The sequence below is a fragment of the Delphinus delphis genome, chromosome 18 (assembly GCF_949987515.2).
Source record: "Delphinus delphis chromosome 18, mDelDel1.2, whole genome shotgun sequence".
In the NCBI taxonomy this organism is placed as follows: domain Eukaryota; kingdom Metazoa; phylum Chordata; class Mammalia; order Artiodactyla; family Delphinidae; genus Delphinus; species Delphinus delphis.
Window position 1 is genome coordinate 5452518 of NC_082700.1, and position 27754 is coordinate 5480271.

General features: G+C 43.0%; 1 protein-coding gene across 1 annotated transcript in view; it reads right to left on the reverse strand.

The window, feature by feature from the left end:
• FLT3 (fms related receptor tyrosine kinase 3) overlaps positions 1–27754 on the reverse strand; it is a 54443-nt gene that overhangs the window by 11499 nt on the left and 15190 nt on the right. The window contains exons 5-19 of the mRNA XM_059996180.1: positions 26312–26441; positions 24094–24221; positions 23627–23766; positions 23377–23530; positions 22206–22374; positions 12304–12407; positions 11473–11581; positions 10987–11165; positions 9883–9989; positions 9664–9796; positions 9470–9574; positions 5852–5962; positions 4690–4843; positions 2805–2887; positions 977–1104 (exon numbers count right to left, since the gene is read on the reverse strand). Of these exons, the coding sequence (XP_059852163.1) occupies positions 977–1104; positions 2805–2887; positions 4690–4843; positions 5852–5962; positions 9470–9574; positions 9664–9796; positions 9883–9989; positions 10987–11165; positions 11473–11581; positions 12304–12407; positions 22206–22374; positions 23377–23530; positions 23627–23766; positions 24094–24221; positions 26312–26441 (1934 nt within the window). The remainder of the gene's footprint in view (positions 1–976; positions 1105–2804; positions 2888–4689; positions 4844–5851; positions 5963–9469; positions 9575–9663; positions 9797–9882; positions 9990–10986; positions 11166–11472; positions 11582–12303; positions 12408–22205; positions 22375–23376; positions 23531–23626; positions 23767–24093; positions 24222–26311; positions 26442–27754) is intronic.

The window sequence follows — 27754 nt, forward strand, 5'->3', positions numbered from 1 at the left end:
CGTGTTTCTTGTTTATCTTAACCTGTTTCATAGTTTGGTTGCTCTCGTGAATAGAGTTTTTTTCTTGTTCTTCAAAGCTATTGATTTATTTCACATTAATCTTTTTCTTAAAACTGGGATATAATTGATGTAATACATTATATTGGAGACTGTACATTTTTAAAGAAAAAAAATACATCTGAAATTATTCTGTCCAAATTCAGGGAGAAAGAGAAGAGAGGAGGCCAAGAGAGGGCAGTGGAGGAGAGAGAGGAAGAGACTAGGAGACCAAAGGGAAAAGGAGAGGAAAAAGTTTGGGAAATAAAGAGAAGTAGTGGAAGGGAAGAAAACGAGGACAGAAAGTAGCCAGACGAATGGCTGAAATCGGTTCACAGGCAGCAGACGCCTGAAATGTCAGAGAAGAGCAGAACTGAAAGAATATTATAGAAAGAGTGCAAAACTGGGGTAGAGTCCACGGTGTGAGGGGTCCCTGAGGCCTTCACATCACAGCCCCAATGGACCTGGGATTAGCAGACCCACAAGGCTGCTGCCAGCCCACAGCAAACTCTCAAAAGAGACACCGGTGCTTTGGGCGGCTGGCTTGGCCTGAAGAGCACCCGGGATCTGAGCCTCCGCTCACCCCCTGGGTCAAATGTAGGACACAGTCTAAACAACCTGAAGTGACTGTCCGACAGGGCTACACCTGGTTTTGAGGAGGGATTCCTGAGGACTTCCTATCTGGAAGCTTCAGGGACGTTGGACCGTCTGGGAGGGCTGTGATAACCGTCATTTAATAAGGGATCCCTGACCCTTATACTATAATTAGCCAAGAGCCCATGTAACATCCTAGGTGATTCCAACTGTGAACGGGAGAGAAAGACAGACCTTAGGAGGTGCAAGTTAAAATAAACAAGAAAAAAAGAAAACCCCACATCTCTTCTTCAAAATTATCTTCTTCTTGTTGGTACTGTGAGTTTCGTTTTTAAAAGGAGCTTACCGACTTAAATTCCAGAAATTCCATTCCTTTGGCCACTTGATATGCAAAGCAAAGAAGATCTTCAAAGGTAAGTACATTCAAGTCCTCTTCTTCCTCCAGCCTTTTTTGGTTTTCGTATTCAATTTCATCTGTAAAATACAACTGGTCCTCATTTTTGCCAAAATGCAAAGAAGTTGCCTTATGGAAGGGGGAGGGGCAAGATAGGGGGAGGGGATTTCGAGGTACAAACTATTATGTATAAAATAAGCTACAAGGATACATTGCACAACACAGGGAATATAGCTGATATTCGGTAATGACTATAAATGGAGTAGAACCTTTAAAATTGTGAATCACCATATAGTACACCTGTAACTTATATAACATTGTACGTCGGCTACACTTCAATTAAAAAAAAGAAAAGAAGTTGTCTTATAAATCTCTGTGAGCACCTCATGTACAAATGGAACGATTACATCATCTTCCTGGCGGCACCAGGGCTAAGCTATTTATGCAGAGAACTGTGCAGCCCAGGAAGGGTCACCTAAAGATTCTCTTTGGTTAGAGGAGTGAATTCTCCAGCTCTCTGGGGATAAGTCAGGGGTTTCTTTTGCACTAGGTAGTTTTGTCACACTGGGGAAAGAATTACCAATTATCTACTACATTTTATGAACTGTTTGTGCACTTAATGTTTTTTTTTTTTTAAGGGGAATGAAACTCCTCATTGTGTGTGTGACACCACTAAAGTTTTTTTTTTTATAATAAATTTATTTATTTATTTATGGCTGCATTGGGTCTTCATTGCTGCGCGCGGGCTTTCTCTAGTTGTGGTGAGCGGGGACTACTCTTCGTTGCGGTGCGCGGGCTTCTCATTGCGGTGGCTTCTCTTGTTGCGGAGCACGGGCTCTAGGCGCTTCAGTAGTTGTGGCACGCAGGCTCAGCAGTTGTGGCTCGCGGGCTCTAGAGCGCAGGATCAGTAGTTGTGGTGCACGGGCTTAGTTGCTCCGCGGCATGTGGGATCTTCCCAGACCAGGGATCGAACAGTGTCCCCTGCATTGGCAGGTGGATTCTTAACCACTGTGCCACCAGGGAAGTCCTTAATGTTCTTCTAGTTAATCCTTTCTCTTTTTTTTGCCGCACTGTGTGGCTTGTGGGATCTTAGGTCCCCAATCAGGAATCGAACCCATGCCCCCTGCAGTGGAAGCGCAGAGTCTTAACCACTGAACTGCCAGTAAAGTCCCAATTTACGACTTTTAAAAAGAATAACCTGATCAAATAAAATAGCTCTCAGTGTTTATTAGTAGAAACATTGACATAAAATTCACACTACTAAACTGGTGGCTTTTCACTACCTTTAAAGTAAATATGCATTGGGACTTCCCTGGTGGTGCAGTGGTTAAGAATCCACCTGCCAATGCAGGGGACACCGTTCGATCACTGGTCTGGGAAGATCCCACATGCCGCGGAGCAACTAAGCCCGTGCGCCACAACTACTGAGCCTGTGCTCTAGAGCCCACGAGCCACAACTAGTGAAGCCCACGTGCCTAGAGCCCGTGCTCCGCAACAAGAGAAGCCACCACAGTGAGAAGCCCGCGCACCGCAACGAAGAGTAGCCCCTGCTCTCCGCAACTAGAGAAAGTCCAGTCGTAGCAACGAAGACCCAATGCAGCCATAAATAAATTTATTTTTAAAAAATGCTATAAAGCAAATATGCATTAATAAAGCCTATAGATGACATTAGCAAAGATAAACATGCTTTTGCATTTACACACTTTTTAAAAAATAGCTAACACAGAACTCTTGTATCCATTTCTATTTGGAAGTGCTACTATTTAGAATAAAATATTACCTTCGGATTGAAATGAATTCCCATTGAACCCTGAGACAGGATCTGAGTCCGGGTGTATTTGGACTTCTCTTGAACCAGGCATACTATTAAAAAAAAGTTATTTCATTATTTATGTTCTTCTTCTGAGTAGATATTTTGTTAGAAAAAATACAATTCATCAAATAAATGAATTCCAATTATAAATGGGCTTTTAAATTAAAAGCATGGCATCAACTAGTCCTTTTAGTGTGTGTGGACATTAAACACATCTGTGTAATTGAGCCTGTCTGTCGAACAAGGATAAGAGTGACCCCTGTTATCTGTATGGAATCTTATGGTTCAAAGAGGACCTCACTCAATCCTTCCCACAACCCTCCAAGCTGGGTGTCAAAGTCACATTTTATAAAAGAAAAACTAGGCTGGGTGAGATAAATATGATTTGCTGAAATCACGAAGCTAATAAAGAGTGTGACTTTCCCTATAAAAGTCCATGTATTATAGATCTTCTATGGAGACCTTTTAGTGTTTCAGCATCCTTTTTTTTTTTTCCAAGTTGGCCTTTGTAAAGCTCATTCCCTTTTCCTGTGAAATTAATAAACAGTAATAAGGAAAGTCTCTCTTACTGTGTATAATATAGAACTCTTCACTGAGGAATTTTGTATACATGATATACAGACAATGATTCCGTTTATTCCAGCATAACAGTTTACCCCAATTACAATGTCCACATCTTTAGAAAATAGCTTAATGCTTTCAGACCACAAATATTCCAAAAGTAATTGCTTCAGTGTGTTTCATACCCAGTGACTGGAAGGAATCAAAGGCACTGAGGGACCAGCATGTTGTCACTAACCATGGAGTCCTGGCCACACACGGATTCTCTGTTCTAGAATTCGGATGACATTATAGAATCCCCTCAGTTTGGGAATATGAACTGAGAAACGAGTGTAAAAGAGAAGTTTGGTGTGAAATGATTAAGGGCAGCTGCACAAAGACATGCATGGGGTTTCCATGGGGTCCCTGGTGTTAAGATGCTGGTCTCTGTCTCAGCCTTTAGAAGGCCAGAGATGTGAGCTGAAACTTACATGCTAAGAAAACAAGGAAACTCAAACGGACCCTCCAAAAGTCCCCCAGTAAAGCTAACAGTCTCTGACAAATCCGCATTTAGAAAAAGGGAGAGGTTTCATGTAGGAGGGAACTAGGGATGCACTGGTGGCTTGAGGAATCATTCTATCAGAGTGCCTGTGAATTCATTCAGAGAAGGATGTCATCGAGCTATGACGTTCAGGTAATTAGCAGGAAATTTCCAAGGATAAGGACGAGCATCCCGCCAAACCTACAGCCCTCTTGGGACTGAGACTCACTCAGGATCCCACAGATGGCGGAACATACAAGGCAGAGCATAGAGACAAATGTCACCACTACTTTATTTTGTCCCCATCATTATGTCAATCAATCCATCCTAATTTTTAAAAATCCGATTTATGAGTTTAGAGCTCTTTTGTGCAATACTCCCAGGATCTGCACTACTTTCTAGGAATATATCAAGGGCTTTGGGAAAGGGGTTCATTCTCTCTACCGATACCCATGTGTCAGCCAGGAGGCCTGACATATTGAATAATGCACCTTTCCTAAAACTGAGTATATGTCTAGGAGGTGATTAGGCGCCGGTGGACAGAATTGGTTCAGCTACAGTACCTGTACTGTAGGAAAGGGAAAGCCTCATTGTTCAAATCAACAGGGAAACTATAACGAAAGATAAGAGACCTTTCTAGGTCTTAGAACCCACAGACCACACAAAATGCTGGAGGATGGCCTTTAGAAACTGGCCAGTGGGGTGTGTTTAACCACCATACTTTGTCTGTTCTGTAATGTATTATTATAAAACTGTGACCCAGTCTCTTACCTGGAATTAGGGGGTGATTGGAAAGTGGGATAAAAACTGAAATTATGTTCCTTGAAAATCTCCGTCCACGTCCTATGAAATTTTTCTCTTTTACTTCTTAGATAGTTGAGAAGGTCGCCATAGCAACAATATTCAAAAATCAAGTAAATTGGTCCTGAAATAGTGACAGTTTTAATCCTAGGTATACAGACACCAAATAATTTTTTTCAGACATCTGTGTGGCAGAAACCATACTCTATGAGAACTCCCTTCTCCCCTGACTTGGGGAGAGTACAGCTCTCTCTGAACCTATCTCGTCTTGGACTTTAAATTCAATTTCAGACTTTTGCTCAAACTCCTTGGAAAGCTGTTACCTTCCACTTTGGCCCGTGTGGCCTCACCAAGAACCACTGGCCACCTAAATTCTCCAGTTTGCAACTGGGGATAATAGGTTGACTGCATTGTGAGCACTTGGTAAATATAAGCTGGTTTGCGGTTTACCCGAGGAGGGAGAAATACATCCCTAGCCACCTCTTAAATCCATTTTCTCTTTATTTCTCTGTCCCAGTGCCCGGCTGGCTGTCCCAGAAGGAATGACCCTTGGGCACAGGGTTCAGGTACTTCTAGGCAGAAGCGAGAGAATCAGAGCACATGCTCTGTTGGATTCTGGGAGAATAGAGTTTGAAACCCCTCCTTGGCTACACCTTACTTGAAGCAGCTCAGTTAGGGCCATGGCCAAGCTGTGCAGCTCAGCACTGCATCGGGGTCAGCTCCACAGCCAGGGAGAAGCACCCTCTGAGCAGGTAGAGAGACACCACAAAACGTACTTGCAGCGTTGTTATTATTATTGTGGGTTTTTTATTGGCTGTGCCACGCGGCTTGCAGGATCTTAGTTCCCCGACCAGGGATTGAACCTGGGCCGAGGCAGTGAAAGCCCAGAGTCCTAACCGCTGAACCACCAGCGAAGTCCCTTTCAGTAGGTTAGAATATGTGGCTCATCCCGATGAAGACAGGCACTGTCTACACTGACCCATCTGACTCTAGAGTGAGGTGTGTCCAATCCCACTTGGGTTTGGGGGCCCACCCTGTGACTGAGAGAACGAGAGAAACACGAGAACAAACGCCCTTTTTGTCTTCAGGCTAAAACGTTTTCGATTAGGTGTTCTTAGTGGGAACTGGTTACCTGACAGGGTGCACGCCCCCAGCAGATTCACAATATTATCGTGGCTGCCCAGGTGGGTCATCATTTTGAGTTCAGACATGAGAGCCTCTCTTTCCGAGCTGTCTGCTTTTTCTGTCCATGGTAGGGCATCACAAATATAAAATGAAGTAAATTAGGTATTTTAGGTTATTCAATAAATTAAAATTTTCTTCAGTTCAGAGTAGATTTGCATACAAGTTTTAAAATACGTACAATAATACATACATTTTGAATAATAATACCCTATGTTTTAAGGCAGAATTTCAAAGATTGTTGCATGAACGTTGAACCAAATAATGTGCCTTTCTACTGGACTTTCCTCTACCTACAAAATAAAAATCTTTATAATTGACCCTTAAAAAATAAAATAAAACATAATAATACATGATTTTCCTCCACAGTTGAAGTTAATAACTATGCTGAAGGGAGAAACATACTTTTTTTTTTTGACACCTTTATTTGTTGAAGTCATAGTGACAAGATGGGAATGTCAGCAAGGGTGGTTGGTTCCAGCCTGTGACCCTCAGGTCTAGAATCTTAAATTTGTCAGTGGATCCAATGGTGAGAAGGTCAAAGAAGACTAATTCCCACTGACTCAAGAGAGTCCCTAATTGCCCATGAGGAACAGAACTGCTGGGTAGGCTAGAACGTATCCACTTACTCTCCCTGGAGTAAGTCAGAGAGCTTGGCAAATTGTATTCACTATGTTGCTTAGAAGTGTAGCATGGAGGTACTTACTGGTGAACTGAAAGGTCTCCTGTCATTGAGGCCAATGTGCCCAGGTGGTCAGGACACCCCTGCCCGGGAGGGTGCTGGAGCCCTAGAGGCAAGGGCAAGGTCTCTGGGCCTCCCTCTCCAGGCACACGCCCTGACCCCCCAGTCCAGTCTGTTAACATATTCTTTCTTACAGATAGAGTAACTTTTATTTACATTCAATGGACATTTGATTAGCTATTTCCAGGTGTCATTATTTTGTCCTGGAAGACATGTAGCCTTTATGTGGCTTTCCCAGAGCTTTGATGTCATCTGTTTTGACTTGTGTGAGCTCTCAGGGGCATCCTAATTTCCAACTTCTTGGCTTGGGAGTGACATCCTTCACTGTGTGCACTGGGACCCACTGTACCTCAGGTTTCCCACTGCCTCATGTTTTATAGGGATTCGTGGCTTTCAGTCGTCCATGTCTTGTTTCTCGTGACCAAAAGAATATATTTTTACAGTGTGCTTAACTCCTTCAAAGCACTTTCATATACCACTACCGACTTTCATTCATTCAACAAGAATTTATTGAATGCCTACTGTGTATGAGGCAATGTGCCAGGCCTTGGGGGAATAAATGATAGAAAGACACAGCCCCTGTCTTCCTGGAGCTTAGAGCCTCCGTGAAAGGGGGGACAGGTAAATGAACAATTACAATATAGTGTCATAAATGCCACATGGCACAAATAAACCTATCTATGAAACAGAAACAGACTCACAGACATAAAGAACAGATTTATAGCTGCCAAAAGGGAGGGGGATGGGGGAGGGAAGGACTGGGAGTTTGGGATTAGCAGATGCAAACTATCAGATATAGAATGGAAACACAACAAGGTCCTACTCTATAGCACAGGGAACTATAATCAATATCCTGTGATAAATCGTAATGGAAAAAAATATAAAAAAGAATGTATACATATGTATAATTGAATCACTTTGCTGTACAGCAGAAACTAATATGACATTGTAAATCAACTATACTTCAATAAATAAAAATAAAAAATAAATGCCACATGGCAAATGAAAGTAGGGGTGTTGTCCCACAGAAGAGGGACAACAGCCTTAGGGAGGGTGGGGAAGGGGACACCAAATGTCTACGCTGAGACCTGAGGGAAACTAGGAGTTAACCAGGTGAATTCACAGCGGGAAGGATGAAGAAGAACACGCCATCCTGAAAACAGGATGGGCCAAGATCAAGAAAGAGGACAGCATAGCAAAACATACAGACCCACCCTCATGAGGCTTACAGACTACGGAGGCAGCTAAGACATTAGTTAAATAATTAAACAAATATGTAATTGTAGTTGTGATCAACTTTACGGGGGGAAAAAAGCCCACAGAGAGCTGGGATATAGGATCCAGCAAGGAACTTGAGCTCATCCGTGGCGTGAGAGAAGGCTTCCCTGAGCAAGTGGTATTTGAGTTGAGATCTACAGGAGGAGCAGGAGATAAAGACGTGAAAGGGGAAGCGGAAGCGGAAGGACGACCTGTGCAAAGGCCCTGAGGCGGGAGGGAGCACGGTACTCCAGAGGAACTGAGAGCCGGCTGTGCTGTAGCGCTGGGGTGAGAAGGGAGAGGCGAGCTGCAGCCGTGTCGTGCTGGGCTGTGTGGACCGTTCAAGAGAAATTAAAAGCAACTGCAAAGGTTAAGCAGGAAAATTATGTGCTCTGCTTTGCATTTCATAACCATCACTTGGGCTTCAGAATCCTAAAGGAGGTAAGAGTCCATATAGAGTAGTTGCTTGGAAGGCTAGTGCATCCATTCGGAAGGGATAGACTTGGTCTGGGTGGTAGTAACAGAGGTTAAGAGAAAAGAGGATAACTCAAGAGGCACCTGTCAGGAAGCCTGACAGGAATAGCCTACAGGGAATTAGAATGAGGATGGTTCCAAGGATGAGTCAGTCCTAGGTTTCTGGTTGGCCTGCCTGGGTGGCTCATGGCCGGTCATTGGTACTCGCAACCAATCAGTGAGAGAGGGAGGGCTGACAGAGAGCCAGGGTTGGAGGAGTCCACTTTGGATAAGCTGAATTCAAGGGACTCTGGAGACGTCCAAGCACTTGGACATAACCTGAAGCTCAGAAGGGAGGTGCAATCGTGAGAACCACTGGTACATGGGAGGAGGTCACGGGTAAGCTGAGACAGCCCATGAGCATGCGGAGTGAAAAGGGAAGGGGGCCCAGGAGCAAGTCTTCAGGAACTCCGTTGGGTGAGAAGCTGGGTGAGAAGATGAGGGGCCAGCAAAGGACTGTGAAGCAGTCAGAGGGGTAGGAGGAAACCAGAAGAATATGGTGATGTGGAAACCAAAGGAAGAAAACACAATAAAGATGGAGGGAACGGTCAATCGTGCCAATTTCTGCTAAAAATTCAAGTAATGCCCATTAGGCTTGGTTCGTGGTGATGGTGGAGGTGATGGTCACTGATCGCTTAGCCAAAGCCAGCTGGGGGCGCTCTTGCTAAGTGAGTGATACTAAGGGGAGGAGGTTAGGGAGAGCCAGGAGGCAGCGGATGAGAAATGAGTGGGAAGTGATACAGAAGGCGCCAATTCCCTCTTCTACCCAGAGTCTGTGTCGACATGTAAGACACACGGCTGCCTGTAGCAATGGTATCCCCAAATATTGAGGCTGAAAAAACCTAAACAAAGAGAGAAGAGGACGAAGAGGTGGCGTTTTGTGTTCACGACTTGTATTTTATATTCGTGACTTAGTTGACACCCACCCCAACTCGCTCCCTTTTTAGCTTTGAAGGATGGCAAGCAGTAACCATAGCAATGATGGAAAAGAGGAGGTGGGAGGCGTCACCTCCCCTCCTTGTGCGTCTCTGTGGCTATTGATCGATGTAACCATACCTTTCAGCATTTTGACTGCGACCTGGATTGAGACCCCTGTCTTACTGATTCCATAGGCGGTTGCATTCATCACTTTCCCAAAAGCACCCGATCCCAGGACCTTCCCTGCAAGACACATGGTGAGTGAGTGCATATTGAAGATTTTCCAACAAGAAGGAAACTCGACAGAAGCATTTGGAACACCTAATTCTTACCAAATTCTAAATTTTCTCTTGGAAACTCCCATTTGAGATCATATTCGTATTCTCTGAAATCAATGTAGAAGTACTCATTATCCAGAGAGCCGGTCACCTGCACCATCTGTAGCTGGCTTTCGTACCGAAATTGCTTCAGAGATGAAATAATGAGTCGATTAGCCATAGAGAGTTCTTCAGAAATGGGACACAATGATGACGGTTTACCTTTGCTTTTACCTTTTTGTACTTGTGACAAATTAGCATGGTTAAAACGGCAATAAAGGGAAGACAGAGGCCAACCGTTGCATAGAATGAGATGTTGTCCTGGATGAAAGGGAAGGGGCCTGCAAGGGAAGAGCATCAAGGAGCAGTGGATGAGAATTCCTGGTGGATACTGTAGCAGAATGCTCGTTACAGTGTCTCACGTCCTGTCTGAGGAGCCTACAAGCCCTCTACTAATACACTATCCCCACAGAAAATCAGGCCATGTTCATATAAAGAACGATTCCTTCCCAGAAAATTTTAAATGATTCTGAACCCATTTTAAAACATCATTTACTAGGGGTTTTAAGAATTACATCTAGTTAAACCCACAGGATGTGAAAGTCAGATAAAAAAGATGTTCGTCTACTATATATAAACTAGATAAACAACACAGTCCTACTGTATAGCCCAGGGAACTATATTCAATATTTTGTAATAAACTTTAATGGAAAAGAATCTGAAAAAGAATGTATATATGCTTATATAAAACTGCATCACTTAGCTGTACGTCAGAAACTAACACAACATTGTAAATCAACTCTACCTCAATTAAAAAAAAAAAAAGAAATTTGTGTTCCCACTATGAAGCTGTCATACGAATGTGGGGAAGTTAGTTTGGGGACGCTGGTGATTTTGAACCATTAGTGTAGGCGGTCAGGTTTCAGAATTGCTTAATTTAGGAGGGATCTAAATATCAAACCCAAAATGATAAAACGGGAAGCTAAAGGCAAATAAGGAGATTAACCAAAATGGAAAGTGGTAGAGGCTCCAAACTACTCAATCTGTTTCCCTAGAGCTGGATTTCTTGGTAGATGTCCATTATGCTGGGAGCTTATTGCTCTACCCACATCCCTTGAATTCATGAGTCACAATGATGTCAGGAGAAGTCACTCTGCCCTTGAACTGCAAAACATGTATGTTCAGTGGGGATTCTTGCCTGACTCAAAAAGCCTTCTTGTCTCACACACTGAACCTATACACTCTTGTAAAACTCCCCAAATAAAAGCGAACTACAGGGACGAACTTCTAGTAGCGAATTCCTGAAGGTGGTGTGTTACAGTAGCAACGGCTGTCTACCTGGTGAGTTTAGAAGGATCGTTTCACAAGACGTGCCGAGGGAATTGTATGCACAGCACTTCACCAGGAACCCTTTGACGGCCTCGCTCATGTTCAGGGTGCTGCTTGATATCCACTGTCCAAATACTTTTCTGTTGGCCTTTTTATTCCAAATTCCTTCTGTGATCTCTTCTGTGCAGCTGAAAAGAAACAGCAGACAGAATTTAGATGGGCGGGGCTATCGTCGGATTGGAAGTGAGGGTTTCTCTAGTGGGGTCTACAAGAGACATCTATTTATTTATTTTTTAATCTTTTTTATTTTTGAAGAGACATCTATTAAAGGTTATCAGAAACAATCTATGACCATTTAGAATTACGGTCGATTCAGAAGGTAGGCATTTTAAATGCTTCATCGTTTCTTCTTAAACTGAATTCATGAGACACAGTCAACACGTCAGAGAGAGTTTGATGTTCTTCTAACACAAGAGGGGCCAGTGTCTTCATTACTTGGGAGACTTGTCTGAACACTTCTTCCAGGTCCAAGACGGTAACGGGTACCCGTCAGAGGAGCAAGAAGCCTGACTTGCCGACGCCTCGGCGAGCACTTGAGGTTTCCCTGCAGAAAACAACAGGGAAATCAAGCTCATGAAGTACAGTGCTTTCCAGAAAGGGTTTCAAAGTCAGCTTCCTATAGGCTGCTCACATACTCTACGCAGTTTGTGCTCCTGGGAGCGTGTCTCATGCAGGGTGACTCAGAGAGGGGGTCCTCTTTCCCCTTGTGTCACCTTTTGTGCAGGCAGCCCTAAACTTCTCTGGGGAGCACCCCCTTTTCCCCTGCCAGACCCCTCCTGGAGAGAGCTCAGGTGTAGACCTCCATCTAAATGAGTCTTAGCTTCAGGAGAAGCACCTGTAAAAAGTCCAGCAAAATGGACTCTCATCTTTTTATGGACCAGAGAAACCAAGATTATTAAAAAAACTAAATGGCAGGTAGTATGGCTTTTGGTCTTTCCTTAACAGGACCCTTCAAAGTACTAAAATCAATAAAGTCACCCTTCAAAGTACTAAAATCAATAAAGTACTAAAATCAATAAAGTCACACATATCCTCTTCAGAGAGGATATGGAATCAGCATCTTAGCTTCAAAGGATGAGCCCAGAAAGAGATCTGCATATCAACAAGCCAGTAGATATGAAAGTACAATTTCAAAACACTTCAGCATGTCAAAACACTTTTGTAGCATTCCTTCCCTAAGCCATGGCTTATCTCTTTCTGGTCCGAGTTAATACATTATTAAGGAGTTACAAGCGTAAAATAAAATTTCTCGACAGCTTCACTTACTTCTTATATTCAGCGTGAACATTTTTGTGAACTGGGCGTCATCATTTTCTGCATGGAAGATATATTGTCCTGGCTGGTGTTTATGGTTGCAAAACTTAGATATGCTGTTGGAAAAAGAAGTAAAGACAGACTTAGCCAGATTCTTTGAGGAGATGTTGAAATGAATAATGGTGTGCATGGGAGTAAGTCTTCCTGAAGACACTCGCTCTCTCAAGTTCAGTGGACAGGGAGGTTCCCAGATGCTCTTGCTACTCAAAGTGTGGTCCACAAACAGGCAGCATCAGCCTTGGTATTATCTAGGAGCTTGCCAGAAATACAAAATCTCAGGCCCCACCCCAAACCTACTGGCTTAGCGTCTGCATTTTAAGATGATCTCCGTGGAATTCACATGCACATTAAAGGTTGAGAAGCACTGATCTAGGCTGGAGCTGCTAAGAGAGACAAGAAGGTTCCGGCCCCTACTGTTACATACATTCCAGACTAGTCTGACTTCCTGGAAATATGGAAGAACCTTGGTAGGTGGCAGAGCCCATGGACCCCCCAGCTTCCTGAAAGGATAGCTCTCTGACATTAGTCCAAGGCAGGACTATGACCAACCCTTGACTTACATAGTGATTGACAGTGATGACAGCTCAAATCCACTGAGTACAGACGTCTTTGAGTGGCCTCAGCAGGCTCTAGTATCTACTTGGAGTGCGCATCCCCCAAGCCTACCAGGTATATGGTATTGGGGATCACCCACCAATCCTAGCAGGTATACAGGATGGTGGATATTATAGGAGAGGTGGGGAAGCAAGGAGCTGGTGAATGTGCCTTCGTGCATTGAAGAAATAGAAAAAAACTTTCCCTTAGAATAAGAAAATCTAAGCCTTGCTCAGAAGATACTGAATTAGGCCACCTCTATATAGCCTACTTGAAGTAAAAAAGGAAAGAAAAAGTATGTATACACAGGAAATGTGAACAGGAGGAACTATGTAGGATGCAAAAGACCTATGAATACGGCTCCGGTCCTCAGAGATATCATAATCCAGGTGGGTGGACAAAACCTGCCTATGTGGAAGAGTGAAAGCATTAAACTGAAGGCCCGTAGAAGATCAAAGAAGGCAGAGGCCAGTGTCGTGAGAAAAGTTCAGAGGGCTTCATAGAAGCAGGAATTGAGCTAGGTCTTTAGAGGTGAGTTGGTTTTCATGAGAGAGTAAAGAAAAGACATCCAAGCAGGGGGCAACGGCAATGATTTAAGCCATGGGACAGGAACTCATAAGGCCACAAGGAGAGAAACGGGGAGGCTTCTTGGCTAGAGCAGAGGTGCAGGGTGGGATGGAGCGGAACAGAGGGCTAAATGGGCAGGGTGGCGCCAACTGATCTGGGACCTTGGAAAACAAGCCTAATTCTTTTGACCTGATGGAGAAAGCAGGGAGGAGATGCTGTGGATTCCTGAGCAGGAGAGGAATGTTATGAACAGTATTTTAGTTTAGAGTGATGGCAGCAGGAAAGTTTATTGGGGGGAAGTCTGGAGGTAGCTGTTGAGGTAACCTAGGAAGTCATTCATTCATTCATGAATTCACTCATCCTTTCTCCTGTCAATGGTAGAGGTTATTTGTGGGAGGAATCAGGAATACAACAGTGAGTTAACAAAACTAGGTTTCTGTTCTCACAGAATTTACAGTTTGATGGCGAAGGCAGACAAGTCATGAGCAGTTACAGTATAATGTGGGAAATCTTAGGAGAGGAGAAGTAAAAGTTCAGATTTGAGAGTTCAGACTGTGAAAAGATGAGTGTTGTCCAAGGCAGGGAAAATGGGGAGGGAGAGGAAATAGCCAACCCAAGAGGCACCAGGACAAAAAGAAACAGCAGGTGCTGGATTGGACGTGAAGAGGAAGGAGAGAACAGAGTCCCAGCTGATTCCTAAGAGTCAAACCGCACACCTAGCAATCAATAGAGAAGATGTTGAGCCCAGGTTTATGTGACACCAATGTTCTGCATCCTTAACTCGGAAGCTTAAAGGTAATTCTGACCGTGTATAGTGATGGGAGATTTCATTTCCTATCAAGTGAGCACTGAACAAGCTTTTTGTTTGCCTTGTTAACAAGAAGGCTGAAAAAGCAGAATGCGGAGTTTCTTTTTCTTTTCTTTCTTTCTTTTTTTTTTTTTTGTGGTACGTGGGCCTCTCACTGTTGTGGCCTCTCCCGTTGCGGAGCACAGGCTCCGGACGCGCAGGCTCAGCACAGGCTCAGCGCAGGCTCAGCAGCCATGGCTCACGGGCCCAGCCGCTCCGCGGCATGTGGGATCTTCCCGGACCGGGACACGAACCCGTGTCCCCTGCATCGACAGGCAGACGCTCAACCACTGCGCCACCAGGGAAGCCCAGAAAAGGGAGATTCTTATCCTGACCTACTTCTGGACAGCCAGAAGGAACCGGCTGGTGAACTGGAAATGACAGAAAGATCGCGGGAAAGACAAATTATAACTTTAGGGAGAAAAGTTAAGTATAGGTACATGTGATTTCCAGACTTTATGAAGGCAGGGTTTAAGTGGTCCAAGAAGAGACAGATGTGAGCTTCTAAAAGGGAAAATGTAATTCTCACCAGACAATAGCCAAAGACCCTGAAAAGGAAGAAGAGAAGAGATAAAAAAGAAGCCAGTGTGCTAGCCAGGGACCATGCCGAAAGCACCGATCAATTTGATAAAGAAATTACCAGCTAATGAGAACAGGGAACTCTACTCAATGCTCTGTGGTGACCTAAATGGGAAGGAGATCCAAAAAAAGAGGAGATATATGTATACGTATAGCTGATTCACTTTGCTGTAGAGCAGAAACTAACACAACATTATAGAGCAACTATAATCCAATAAAAATTAACATTAAAAAAAAGAAATTACCTATACAACTATTGATTATCACGCAGACCAATCTGTTTTGTAAACGTTTTCCCTCCTAGGTCTTTTGTGCTGTCTGAATGGAGCATGACTGGCCATGGGATAGACAAGAGAGCATCTGAAACGTTCTCATTCTTCCAGGTAGGAAATCGGTCACAAAAATAGCCTGAACACAAAATGGAAAATCGAGATCCTTCTCAACCGCCTGTCTTCCTGTTTATGGCAGTTAACCCCAGCAAAAGCAACAACTGCATCGCCGACCCTCCCCTGGAAATTCCAAGGGGACTAACCGATTAGTACCAGGGAGTTGCAAACTTCCTTTTTCCCTGGGGTTTTTCTGAAAATGCCCAGCGGCCATGAGATGGGAGGTCAGGAAACTGGAGTTCACAGTTGAAATATCTTTGGTGACTAAGAAGATGTATTCTCATTACAACTATGAGAAGGGATTTCTCCTCTGTTACAAGCAAAATGCAGGTGATTTTTCTATTCCATTTAGCGCCCAGAGCTGGGGAGTTGAAAAGGGGCAGGTCTTTCCAGCAGCTCAGGGAGTAACTTCACTATAAAAAATGCTTTATTCAAAGAGCAAGGGATGATAAAAGTCAAACCAGAAAACAGGGAATAATAAAGCACAGACTGGGGAAGCTGGGAGCTTCTGAACCTGGAGAGTGAGGGGCTGGCAGGAGCGAGTGACTTTACCCGGCACTGGGAGACCCCCATCAGCAGATCCTGCCCCCTCAGACTGCAGGACATGGAGGGGGTACAGCCTGGCTGAAGTTGAACCCAGTCTGCACACATTTCTGTCCAGAGTTAAACAAAGAAAGCCGGGCAGGGGGCAGGAGAGGTGCTGATGACTTTATATCAATCTACTTAATACCATGCTCATTTGTATTTTATTTCAGGGGAGCCCACAAGCCTGGGGAAGTATTACATAATCATTAAAAACCCAAGAGCGAAGCACAGCACATCTCATAAGGCAGCACACTTTTCTTTTCAAATAACCAAAGCACATGCCTGCTTTTCTGTTTTCTTACACACTAGGTATGAGAATCTCACACTTTTGAAATGAGCTGGTGTCAAAAGGCAGTACCAGAGTGATGGTTAAAAACACAGGCTCGGGGCTTCCCTGGTGGCGCAGTGGTTGGGAGTCCGCCTGCCGATGCAGGGGACGCGGGTTCGTGCCCCGGTCCGGGAGGATCCCACGTGCCGCGGAGCGGCTGCGCCCGTGAGCCATGGCCGCTGAGCCTGCGCGTCCGGAGCCTGTGCTCCGCAACAGGAGAGGCCACGACAGTGAGAGGCCCGCGTACCGCAAAAAAAAAAAAAAAACACAGGCTTTGCAGGCAACTCTGCCATTGCCCGGTGGTGTGACCGTGGGCAAGTCACTGAGTCTCTCTGTGCTTGTTTCCTCATCCGTAAAACGAAGATAGTATCTACCTTTTATGGTTGTTAGAGGAGAAGTTTTTGTTGAGTTTTTATTAAAACGGTTTTGTATAAACTGCTTATAACAGTGCCCAGTAAACACGATACATGTGTTAGATTGTCATTACTATGAGGCTTATGAAGTCCGGGAATCATTTGGAATAAAAAAGACATTTAGAACCTTTACTCTGGGGTATACATTAAGTGAGAAAATCACATTAAAATAAAGATGCAAAGAAAAAAAAAAAAACTAAAGTAAATGCCCATCAACAGGAGTTAGTCAAAATAAAATTTTCTAAAAAGAGGAATACTGTGTCACCATAAAAGTGGTAATGTAAATAAGGTAAGCCATTAAAATGATAATATAAATAATAATAATGTACTTATTAACACAGCAAGAGATGATATTTTTAAAGTGAAAAATCAGGTGACAAATGGCACAATTAATTTCCTGTTTGTACAAAAACCTATACTTATATGTTTCTATCACGGTGGTTACAAAGTCTGAAATATAATTCCTGGTGGTGGAATTATGGGTGTTATTTCTTTTTTTTTTTTTTTTTCCGGACGCGCAGGCTCAGCGGCCATGGCTCACAGGCCCAGCTGCCCCGCGGCATGTGGGATCTTCCCGGACCGGGGCACGAACCCGTGTCCCCTGCATCGGCAGGCGGACTCTCAACCACTGCGCCACCAGGGAAGCCCTATTTCTTTCTTTTTTTTTTTTTTAAAGGCAATTTCAGAAAATAAGAGTGAATGAAAGGTATGACTTTGCCCTAGGTATGGGGCAAGTAGCATAGCCTGTTTCCATATTTAATAAAATGAGATGATGAGGATCAAAGGAGATAATCCGCATAGAGGACTCTGCACATCGGCACATGGTAGGGCTCAAAGAAGTTTCTTTTGGTCTCAGTGAGGCTTCATGATGTGGTTAGTATCTTACAATTGAGGGGGCAGGGTTTGGTTGGAGGTTCCGCTATTTACCTCTATTAACCGCTATTTACGGTCCCCAAACGTCTTTCCTTCCTTTCCGTATACATTCAGGGTTCATCTCCTTCAGGGAACTAAAAAAGTCCTCCTAAAGAAGCTCGATACACTCCTGTAATCACATATCATTTATCGACTTGAGAGTTTGCTTTTCTCTTTGTCCTAAGAAGAAATATGTCTCACCACCCAGAACCCAGACTCCACCACACCACTGGTACCAATAAGTGCTCAGTTAATGACTGTTGTGGGCAGAACTTCGACTTGGTAGAGTTGGGAAATTAAATATTTCAGGGAAAAAAGAAAATACAGGGATTGGGCATGCCTCAGGAGACTCTTTCAGAAGAACTTACTTAAATAATTATAACATCCTAATAAGTCGTTTTGCGTGTGTGTGTGTGTGTGTGTGTGTAACTGTGAAACTAGGAAAAGCTAAGGCAGATTTGTTTATAAGTAAGTCTACAGAGATAGAAAATTAGGCAAACGAAAAGATGAAATATTCTAGAACCTTTTCCCAAGACCAGGCTGTCAGGATTTCATAAAATGTAAACACATAAAGGGAAGCCCTAATAAACTTTGGTGTCATATTTGAGGAAGTAAATTGGAGAAACGAAGCTGTGAAGGTGGGGAAGCTGTAAGATTTCTGGCACACATGCTGTGACCACACCAAAGCTTTTTCAGTAGTACTGTTATTACACAGACCTTTCGGTTACAAATAAAAACTGGTGGCACTTTGCTTATAAAGTCCTCTCTTGCCCCAGGATGAAAATACTGTACTTCATAAACAAAATTCAGTTTGACTAAATTGTTGAACCTAAGTGATGGGTAAAGGATGCTCACTGTACTATTCTTTTAGTTTATTAGTAAATTTGGAACTTTTTATAATAAAAAAATGGAAAAGAACTCAGGTTCGAATTTAGTCTGCATCCCCTATCACAACACAGAGCCTCACGTGGAGAGCAGATGACATTTAGAGCACTTGTGTTCAATATTTTTGTAGTTCATCCTTTTTTTTCTTTAATTTATTTTTATTGGCGTATAGTTGCTTTACAAGGTTGTGTTAGTTTCTGCTGTACAGCAAAGTGAATCAGCTGTACATATACATATATCTCCTCTTTTTTGGATTTCCTTCCCATTTAGGTCACCACAGAGCATTGAGTAGAGTTCTCTGTGCCATACACACAGAGGTTCTCAGTAGGTTCTCAGTAGTTATCTATTTTATACATAGTATTGTATATATGTCAATCCTAATCTCCCAATTCATCCCCCACCCCTGTAGTTCATCTTTTATTCAACATTTTGAGCATCCTTTTCATGATGAAGGAGGGTCCATCTCACCTTGGCAAGTGGCCCATCACACCCAGTGCATCGTTATCACCAATTAATACTGTAGTTCTTCAGGAACTTTTTAAATAAAAAACACTGAGTGATAGGTGTTGTGGTGAGTGCCATGTGCTAGGTGTTGTGGTGAGTGTCATGGTCCCTGCAGTGCAAAGAGTATGCCACTGACTTATCTTTGGCCCAGGCTATGCACTTTGAGTTGCTTTCTAGGGGTGATGATGAACTCATTCATTGACTCAACAGCTGTTGACTGCACGAGGCATTGTACAAAGACAGAGAAATGACAGCACCTATCCCAACGGAGGTTATGAACTCACTGTTGGGATTCAACACAAAAAGAGGTTAACTTTGAATGAGAGGTACACATCACTATAGAAATCAGGATCTGCCCTGATTTATTCATTTAGCTACCTCCAGAAGATAACTACTTGGGGTCAGGGGTGCAGAGTATGATCATGGGATGAAACAAGATTAACTAGCCCACTAGATTGCTCCAAGACCCATAGATCAGAGACACAGTCCTCTAATTAGTGAGTCTGTCAAATCTTAAGAATTGTGCCAGATGTCACCAGCACAAGCAGCAATGACCTCGCAGGTGGCCCCTGGCACTTAAATGTGCCTGTGTAACTTGAGGGGGTTGGGGGGAGACATCACCTTATTCACGTTTGTAGCCCCTTATGGCATTGAGATCATCAAGAAGACATTAAAGGAATATTTGTTGAACTAAATTGAATGGATCCTCTATCTCTTTGAATCAGGTTCAAAAGAGAATCCGGTAGAACTAAGAGCTTCTCTGACAGGGGGTCACAATACAAAGAAGGATGGGGAAAGTGACGGCACTGACATCCTGAACACAGGTAGTCAACTCAACTAACAGGAGAGCGGCTGACCCCCTGCCTTCTACTTTCAAAAGTTTGATGGTTCAGCATAAGGGCTTATGACAATGGGGTGACCCCTCCACGGCAGTGGTTCTCAACCCCAGGCAATTTTTTTCTCACCAGGGGACTTTGGCAATGTCTGGAGGTATTTTGGGTTGTCACAACTTGGGGTAGGGGTGCTACTGACATCCAATGGGTGGAGACCAGGGACGTTGCTAAACATCCTGTCATGCACAGGAGACCCCCAGAATGAAGAATTACCCGGCCCAGGATGTCAACAGCCTGCTGTTGAGAATCCCTGAATCAGGGGACTATGTGTCCGTCCAAAGGTTGCTTTCTTAATTACTTGAAAAATGAATGCTTCGCACATTAGGAGGTTTGGGCGAGAGGGCAGACGATGCCATGCAAACCCTGCGTTACAGCTCTTCTTAAAAAAGCAAACAAGGGTCAGTCACAAATCACTTTGGGGTATAGAACAGCGCAGTCATCAGGAAACGAACGGAAGAATCCAGATGAAAAGAGCTTATTCTGACTCTTCACCTAGACCCGTGCTATCCAATAGGAATATAAACAAGCCGCTTCGGGCTCCCCTGGTGGCGCAGTGGTTAAGAATCCGCCTGCCCATGCAGGGGACATGGGTTCGAGCCCTGGCCCGGGAAGATCCCACATGCCGCGGAGCAACTAAGCCCGTGTGCCACAACTGCTGAGCCTGCGCTCTAGAGCCCGTGAGCCACAACTACTGAAGCCCGCACGCCTAGAGCCCGTGCTCCGCAACAGGGGAAGCCACCGCGATGAGAAGCCCGTGCACCACAATGAAGAGTGGCTCCCGCTCGCCTCAACTAGAGAAAGCCCGCGCGCAGCAACGAAGACCCAACGCAGCCAAATATAAATAAATAAATAAATAAATGAAATTTATTAAAAAAACCAAACAAGCCACTTATGTAATTTTAAAGTTTCCAATTAGCTATCTAAAAAGTAAAAAGGAGTAAATGGTAATAATAGATTTTATTTAACTCAATATATCTAAAATATTGTCATTTTAACATAAAATCAAGACAAAAATTATCGAGGTATTTTACATTTTGTTTGTCATACGAAGGCTTCAAAATCTGCTGTGCATGTTACAGCCACACAACATCTCCATTGGGACCAGCTGCATTTCAAGCTCCCAATAGCCATATGTGGCTGCCGGCTACTGTACTGAACAGCACAGATCCAGACCCGTGACGGGAATCACCAGAGGTTCTCATTAACAATGTGGAACCTGGGGGCACTTCCCTGATGGTCCAGTGGTTAAGCCTCTGCGCTTCCACTGCAGGGGGCGTGGGTTCAATCCCTGGTCGGGGAACTAAGATCCTGCATGCCAAGTTGTGCAGCCAAAAAAATAAAAAGAAAAATGCAGAATCTGGGATTGTGCCTCGATTTTAGTTCAGCATGTTTGAAACGGGAGTCAGGAATCCACTGACTCTGATTCAGTGATTCAGCTGATTCCTTTACAGTGGTTTATGGACCCGTTATTGAGCATCAGTGATTGACTCTCGACCACTGACTCGCTGGAGAGATGACAGGTACCTCTCAGCTCAGTCTATCCTGAAACCCTGTTACCTAGGATTAGTTTTAAGAGATAAGGGGTATCATAGTCATAGGAAATACAAGGAAGAGCTGGATTTTTGGGGGGGAGAGATAAATTAGGAGTTTGGGATTAACATACACACACTACTATATGTAAAATAGTTAAACAACAAGGACCTATTGTATAGCACAGGGAACTGGACTCAGTATCTTGTAATAACCTATAATAGAAAAGAATCTGAAAAAGAATATATATGTATGTATGTATGTATAAACGAATCACTGTGCTGTACACTTGAAACTAACCCAACATTGTAAATTAACTATACTTCAATTAAAAAAAAAAGAGAGTTCTTTTTTTTTTTTTTTTCCAAAGAGAAACTTGACTGCAGTTGGACAAATCCCCAGGAAAATAAGATTTTCCTTCAGCACTCATCATTGGGCTATTTCTGCATTTATTTTTGAAAACTTAAATCAACACACCTATAGGTAGTGTTTTCCTGTTTTTAAGGGGTTTTACTTCCTCAGTCATCTGCAAACGGCTGAGAGAGGCTCCGTGTACCAATAGTATGTACTCTCAAATGGGAAGTAGCAATCTGGTGACTCAGAAAATGCCAGACTCAGACTGATATGATCCTTTCCATTTTTCGTGCGGTGGGTTACACTATCTGAACTGATGAAAGTGCTGTTACTGTGTCCTCACATCTGCCGTTTGCTTTCTCGCCTTCAATGTCAACGTCACAGCGCATAAACTTATAATACAAAACCGCTCTTCTCGAGGGCAACCAGAAGGGTTGTGCCGAGAGTGATGATGTGTCCCGGGCTGAGTTTGCTCACCTGTACCCGTCATCCAGGCCACTTTGCTCACAAGGAAATGCTTTTCGAGAGAAGGTCCATGTACATCTGATTTGTGGGTATGCTTTAAACCTGACAGAAAAACAAAACTCTTCATACTGGTCAATTTCATAATCTTCACTTGATTTGGAAGCGTTTATAAATCCCTTTTCTGTTAAAAAAAATGCATTTTTAAGTTAGATAATGAGATTCATATGGAGGAAATATATTGAGAGGATAAATAAATTTTTATTCAGCAGTTTTATGCAAGAAAACTCAGATCTGATAGTTTAACAAGAAACGCGGGGGTCCTGTCCCCATTGATAAGCCTGAGCATGTCACCTTCTGATTCCTCTCAGCATTAGATGCAAATAATTGACACTCTTCCCAAGGAAATGTATAAGTAAACCTATAGATTTTGCTGACAAGTTCAAGGGCTTGAAGGGCTTCCCCCAGCCTGGCCAACCATGGACACAGAGGGGCCCACTGACAATCCCTGTCCTCAACCAGAACGGCCCCCTCGCGACACATCCCGCATAAAATAATCTCAGGTCACAAATAGAATAGTCTAGCCAGAGATATTCACAAGGTTTCCCTATGGAACACTTCCTTATTAGTTGAATAAGAGAATCCCTTCACTTCTTAGCATTTTCATGATGGCCGAAGGCTGCCACCTACTCCGAGATTACATAAAGCGTGATTATTGTCAGATCCTACAGAGCCCACCCAAACTTCCATGCATCTAAGTGCGTGTCCCACCCTCTCAGCCATTGCTCTCTACCCCTGAGAGGCAGTTCTCAGGTAGTTCTTAGAACAAGTGCTTAATAAGGGTCGAGTTTGTGTCTGGTTCTCTGCCAGGTCTGGGAGTATAGGATAGAAGGGATTATTCCTGTCCTTAGGAAACTTCCAGCCTACTGGAAGACAAAAATCCACAAACAGAGGGTCACATTACAACGTGCTGCCTGCAAAGACAGTGGCATTCAAGCGGGCTTGGTTTAACCAGAGAAGGAAAGGAAGGGGCAGCTTGTACTTACAAAACTCCCCTAATTCAGTTTCTTTCTCAGCTTCTTGATACTAACATTATACTGAAAGCAGAATTTGCAGTACCTGCCCTACATTCCACACTAAAACAACTAAAAACGTGAGTACAGGTTACGTGCGCAGCCCGCATTACCTAGGATGGTGACCAAAGCTGATTTACTGGGATGCTCTGAAGAGGAGCAAGTGTAATAGCCAGTGTCGTTTCTTCCCACTGATGATACAAAAGCAAACAGAATCCGTATCATAGTTCTGTTTGTGGAATAGGTACTCATCTCAAAGTAGCTGCCCTAGATTTTAATAAAACAGAGTTTGAATGGAGTGATTTCCACCTGGACTCTTGGTTCATTTTTCTGCATTTTCAGGATGGAAGCTCATCCTCTCACCTCTTCCAGTGCTTTATTCTCTAATTCCCAGCTGAGCCCGAATCCATGGTTCACATGAACAGCTTTGCACCTTATCCATAAGGGTTCCCCTACTTTAAGAAATAATTGTGGCGGTGTGGTCTGAGGAGTTTGGTTTAGATCTAGAAGATGAAAACACCCCAGGTAAGAAAAACAGTGATTTTTTTTTTCCTCATCACAAGATATCTCCTGAACATTCTGCAGAACAAAGATTTTGATGGCATCTCAAATGTTCCCAACCATCTCAAAATAAAAGAGTCTTTCAGAGACCGACAAGGCTCTTATGAAGAAATGAGCACTCACAGAAATCTAAATATTACACTGGAAATGGCCTGAAGGAGCTATAGAATGTTTGAAATTGAGTAAGGACCTAAGGGGTGATGATTAGTCCCAGCTCATCTCTAAGGAACACTCCCTGAGAACAGAACAACATGATGCTATGGTCTTACCAATAGTGAAGAGTTTCGTACATTCCCTGCCCAGCTCATTTCTTGCACAGCACCTTATGTCTGTTCCAAATAACTCATGGAGTACACTTGCCTCCTTTGTAATGACAGCTGGACTTTCTCCTTTACAGCTGCAATTAAAAAATAAATGTCAGTACCATTTTTTTTTTTTTTAAGATTCCATATATATGGGTTAGCATACGGTATTTGTTTTTCTCTTTCTGACTTACTTCATTCTGTGTGACAGACTTTGGTGCTTTGCGATGACCTAGAGGGGTGGGATAGGGAGGGTGGGAGGGAGGTTCAGGAGGGAGGGGATATGGGGACATGTGTATGCATATGGCTGATTCACTTTGGTGTACAACAGAAACTAACACGGTATTGTGAAGCAATTATACTCCAGTAAAGATCTATTAAAAAAATAAATATCAGTTGATTAAACATCTTTTAAAATTACAAATGAATGTTCAGGAGAAGAACCAAATTAAAGGTTCTAGATTTTAAGAGCCTGATAAGAAAGTAAAGACAGGAGCAGGTCACAAGGCAAACCAATTCACAACTAGTTAGTAATTCCTCATCTCACCCAATTAGAATAACACTAGAGAGAATCACATAATAAAACAGTTTAAAAGCCTTTGTGTTTGGTGACCTCTTGGTTGTTAAAGAGAGAGAAAGAATGGAAGAATTGAGAAAAGACAGAAAAGGGGGGAAAAAAGAGAAAATGGAGAAAAGGAAAAGCATGATTAGGTTTTAATACAGCTTAACAAGGTGTAGGTATGCTTTCTTTGAAGCTCTGAAAAGGACAGCCAGTGAGAGGGAGAGAGGCCACAGTTGCAAATGTCCCCAGAGTCCCCGGAGCTCACAGAGGAGAGGGCAGTGTCACTTGAGGGGTGTCAGCCACACCTCGGGATTTGAGGGACCACCTCCCCTCTCCCGCCTCCTTAACCATCACCTTTCCCAAAGCAGACACGGCTATTGGACTCTGTGTATAGTCACATTTCTTCTCTTTATCACTTTAGTCAAATGTATTCTCGTCTTTGTTTATGCATTACTCCTTGAGGTTTTTTTTTTTTAATTATAAGACAACAATAACTATGTTTATTTTGGAAAATCCAGAAAAACCCAAAGAAAAGAATATTAAATTGCCCGCATTCCTACCACCATGAGATAACAACGGTTACTATTTTGCTGTGTGTAGCTTTCTAATCTTTTCTTTTCTGTGCGCGTGTGACGTATACATTTATAGGTAATCTCTTTTTCTTGTTCGTTTAAAATTTGGGATCCGCTCATATTATTTGGTAACCTGATTTTTCACTTTTTCTCCTTCTCTTTAGTTCCCTTTTTCAGTAAAAGTGCTTTGGTAAATTTTAACTGGTTCAAATGGCATGAACCGTTACTTTGTGAGCACTTAGCTATGACGCATGAAAAACAAAAGTGAACATTTATATGGCACTTACTATCTGCCAGGTACTGTTCTATGTGCTTCACATGTACCAGTTCATTTACTCATCAGAGCGATTGTATTAAGGTAAGTACTGCTCCCACCCGCATTCTTCTGATAGGCGGGGAGGGGTTAAGTAACTTGCCCAAGGCCACACAGGTATAAGCAAAGCAGGGTTCAAACCCAGGCACATTCTACACCCCTAAACAATCGTATTAAAGTGCTCTTAGAGTAAACATCATAATCACAGATTAAACATTTATTCACAGGGAATTTCTTACTTATAGGGAATTATACACTAAAAGCTGGACCTTTCTTTTTCCCCAACCAAATGCTCAGGGAGTCCACAAGCGTGTAACTTAAAAGGGCTTTTATTCGTGTCATGTGACATCCAGGGAGGGTCCTACAGGTCAGTGACGTGACAGACGAGGCGCTCCAAAGGGCTCGTCACTAAGGTGTCCCCCACCATCCTCCCTGGGAAGCCCACACCAATCATTCTTTAAAAAGCCAACGTTTCCTGGGCTTCCATGGTGGCGCAGTGGTTGAGAGTCCGCCTGCCGATGCAGGGGACACGGGTTCGTGCCCCGGTCCGGAGCCTGTGCTCCGCAACGGGAGAGGCCACAACAGTGAGAGGCCCGCGTACCGCAAAAAAAAAAAAAAAAAAGCCAACGTTTCCCGTTAACAGGGTGATAAATTGTACAGACAGTATGATGTCAACTATATTAGAAAGAGACCGAAAAAGTAAAGTCATAAAAGCAGTTCTCTCCCCACATGTCATACCTGTCACTCTGTGAATCGCAGAACACCCATTCCACGGTTGGTTCTGGAATGCTCTCCGAGATGCAGACCAGGGCATCCTGATTTTCCATTTTTCTAAAGTAAGGTCTCCTTAACGTGTAAAGCAGCGTATCTAAAGCATCATAAATTATTAACGTTTTAATATTAAAAATGTTTCATATTATAAACATTAAAAAAAAAATAACTGTCTTAGCAACCTCCTCAAAAGAAGAATTCTGCACCATGAAGAAAAGTTAACCTTTTGTGCCGTAGCGGTGTCTTCTGCTCCACTCCAAATATATATAATAACATATCCCTCCTCACCAATATATTAAATTCAACTCTGGCTGAAATGCTAACTTTAGCATTTATTCTAATGCTAATGTCTTTATTTATTCTAATGTCTTTATTTATTCTAATGCTAATGCTAATGTCTTTGGGTATTTCATGAATCCAAAGACAACTAATGTTTAGTGGAGTGAAGCCACGTAAAAACACAAATATCAATATGCATGGGAAAAAGAAAAGTAGAAATAACGTAAAGTTTATAACACATACTTATATAGTTTAAGACCCAACTTTCTTCCCATAATTGTATCTAGAACTAGGCAGAAATAGAGCAGGATGGAGGTAGAATTGGAACAGAGTTGAGAGGCTTGGTTCAGCCTCCTGTTCACATTGGACCCTCACACCTCTCCCCTCGCCCCTTCTCCCCCTCCCCCTCCCTTCACATATAAACTCTCTGCTTCTGCTCGGACCCCTTAGGAACAGGAGTTCATGACCTCCCAGAGTCGATCCTCCCATTTTTCAACAAACCTTCTTTTCTTTTCCAAAGAAAGTTTCCCATGCTAAATTTCAATCTTCCTCCTTATAATAAATTCTGTTTAAAAATAGTATTTAATACTTTATAGATATGTATATACATAGCAAAGAATATATGACGAGTTAATTTCGAAACATAATAATAAAAACAATACCCGTGGACCCACGCTCAATAACCAGAATAATAACAAATATCTTTGAATCTACTTTTGTCCTGCTTCTCCTTGTCTCTCAAGCCTAGGTTAGCTTTATCCCGAATTTTCTGTTTATCGTTCTCATACTTTTACACATATTTCACCACATAGATGTGTGGCCCTAAACAATATACTGGTTTGTTTTGTTTGTTTTTGAGCTTCAACATACGGCATCACTCAGTATGCAGTCCGTTCACAACTTCAGCTTATGTTTTTAAGATTCGTCCATGGTTTTGCATGTAGCTATGCTTAATTCATTTTGCTACCACGACATTGTGTTCCATGGGTGGATATATCACAATCTATTAGTCCATTTTCTTGCAGTGGACAGTTGGGTTGTTTCCTGTATTTTGTATCACCAACAACGGTGCTATGAACATTTTGGGCATTCCTAGTGAGGCAGGTGTGTTAAGTTTCTTTACAATATACC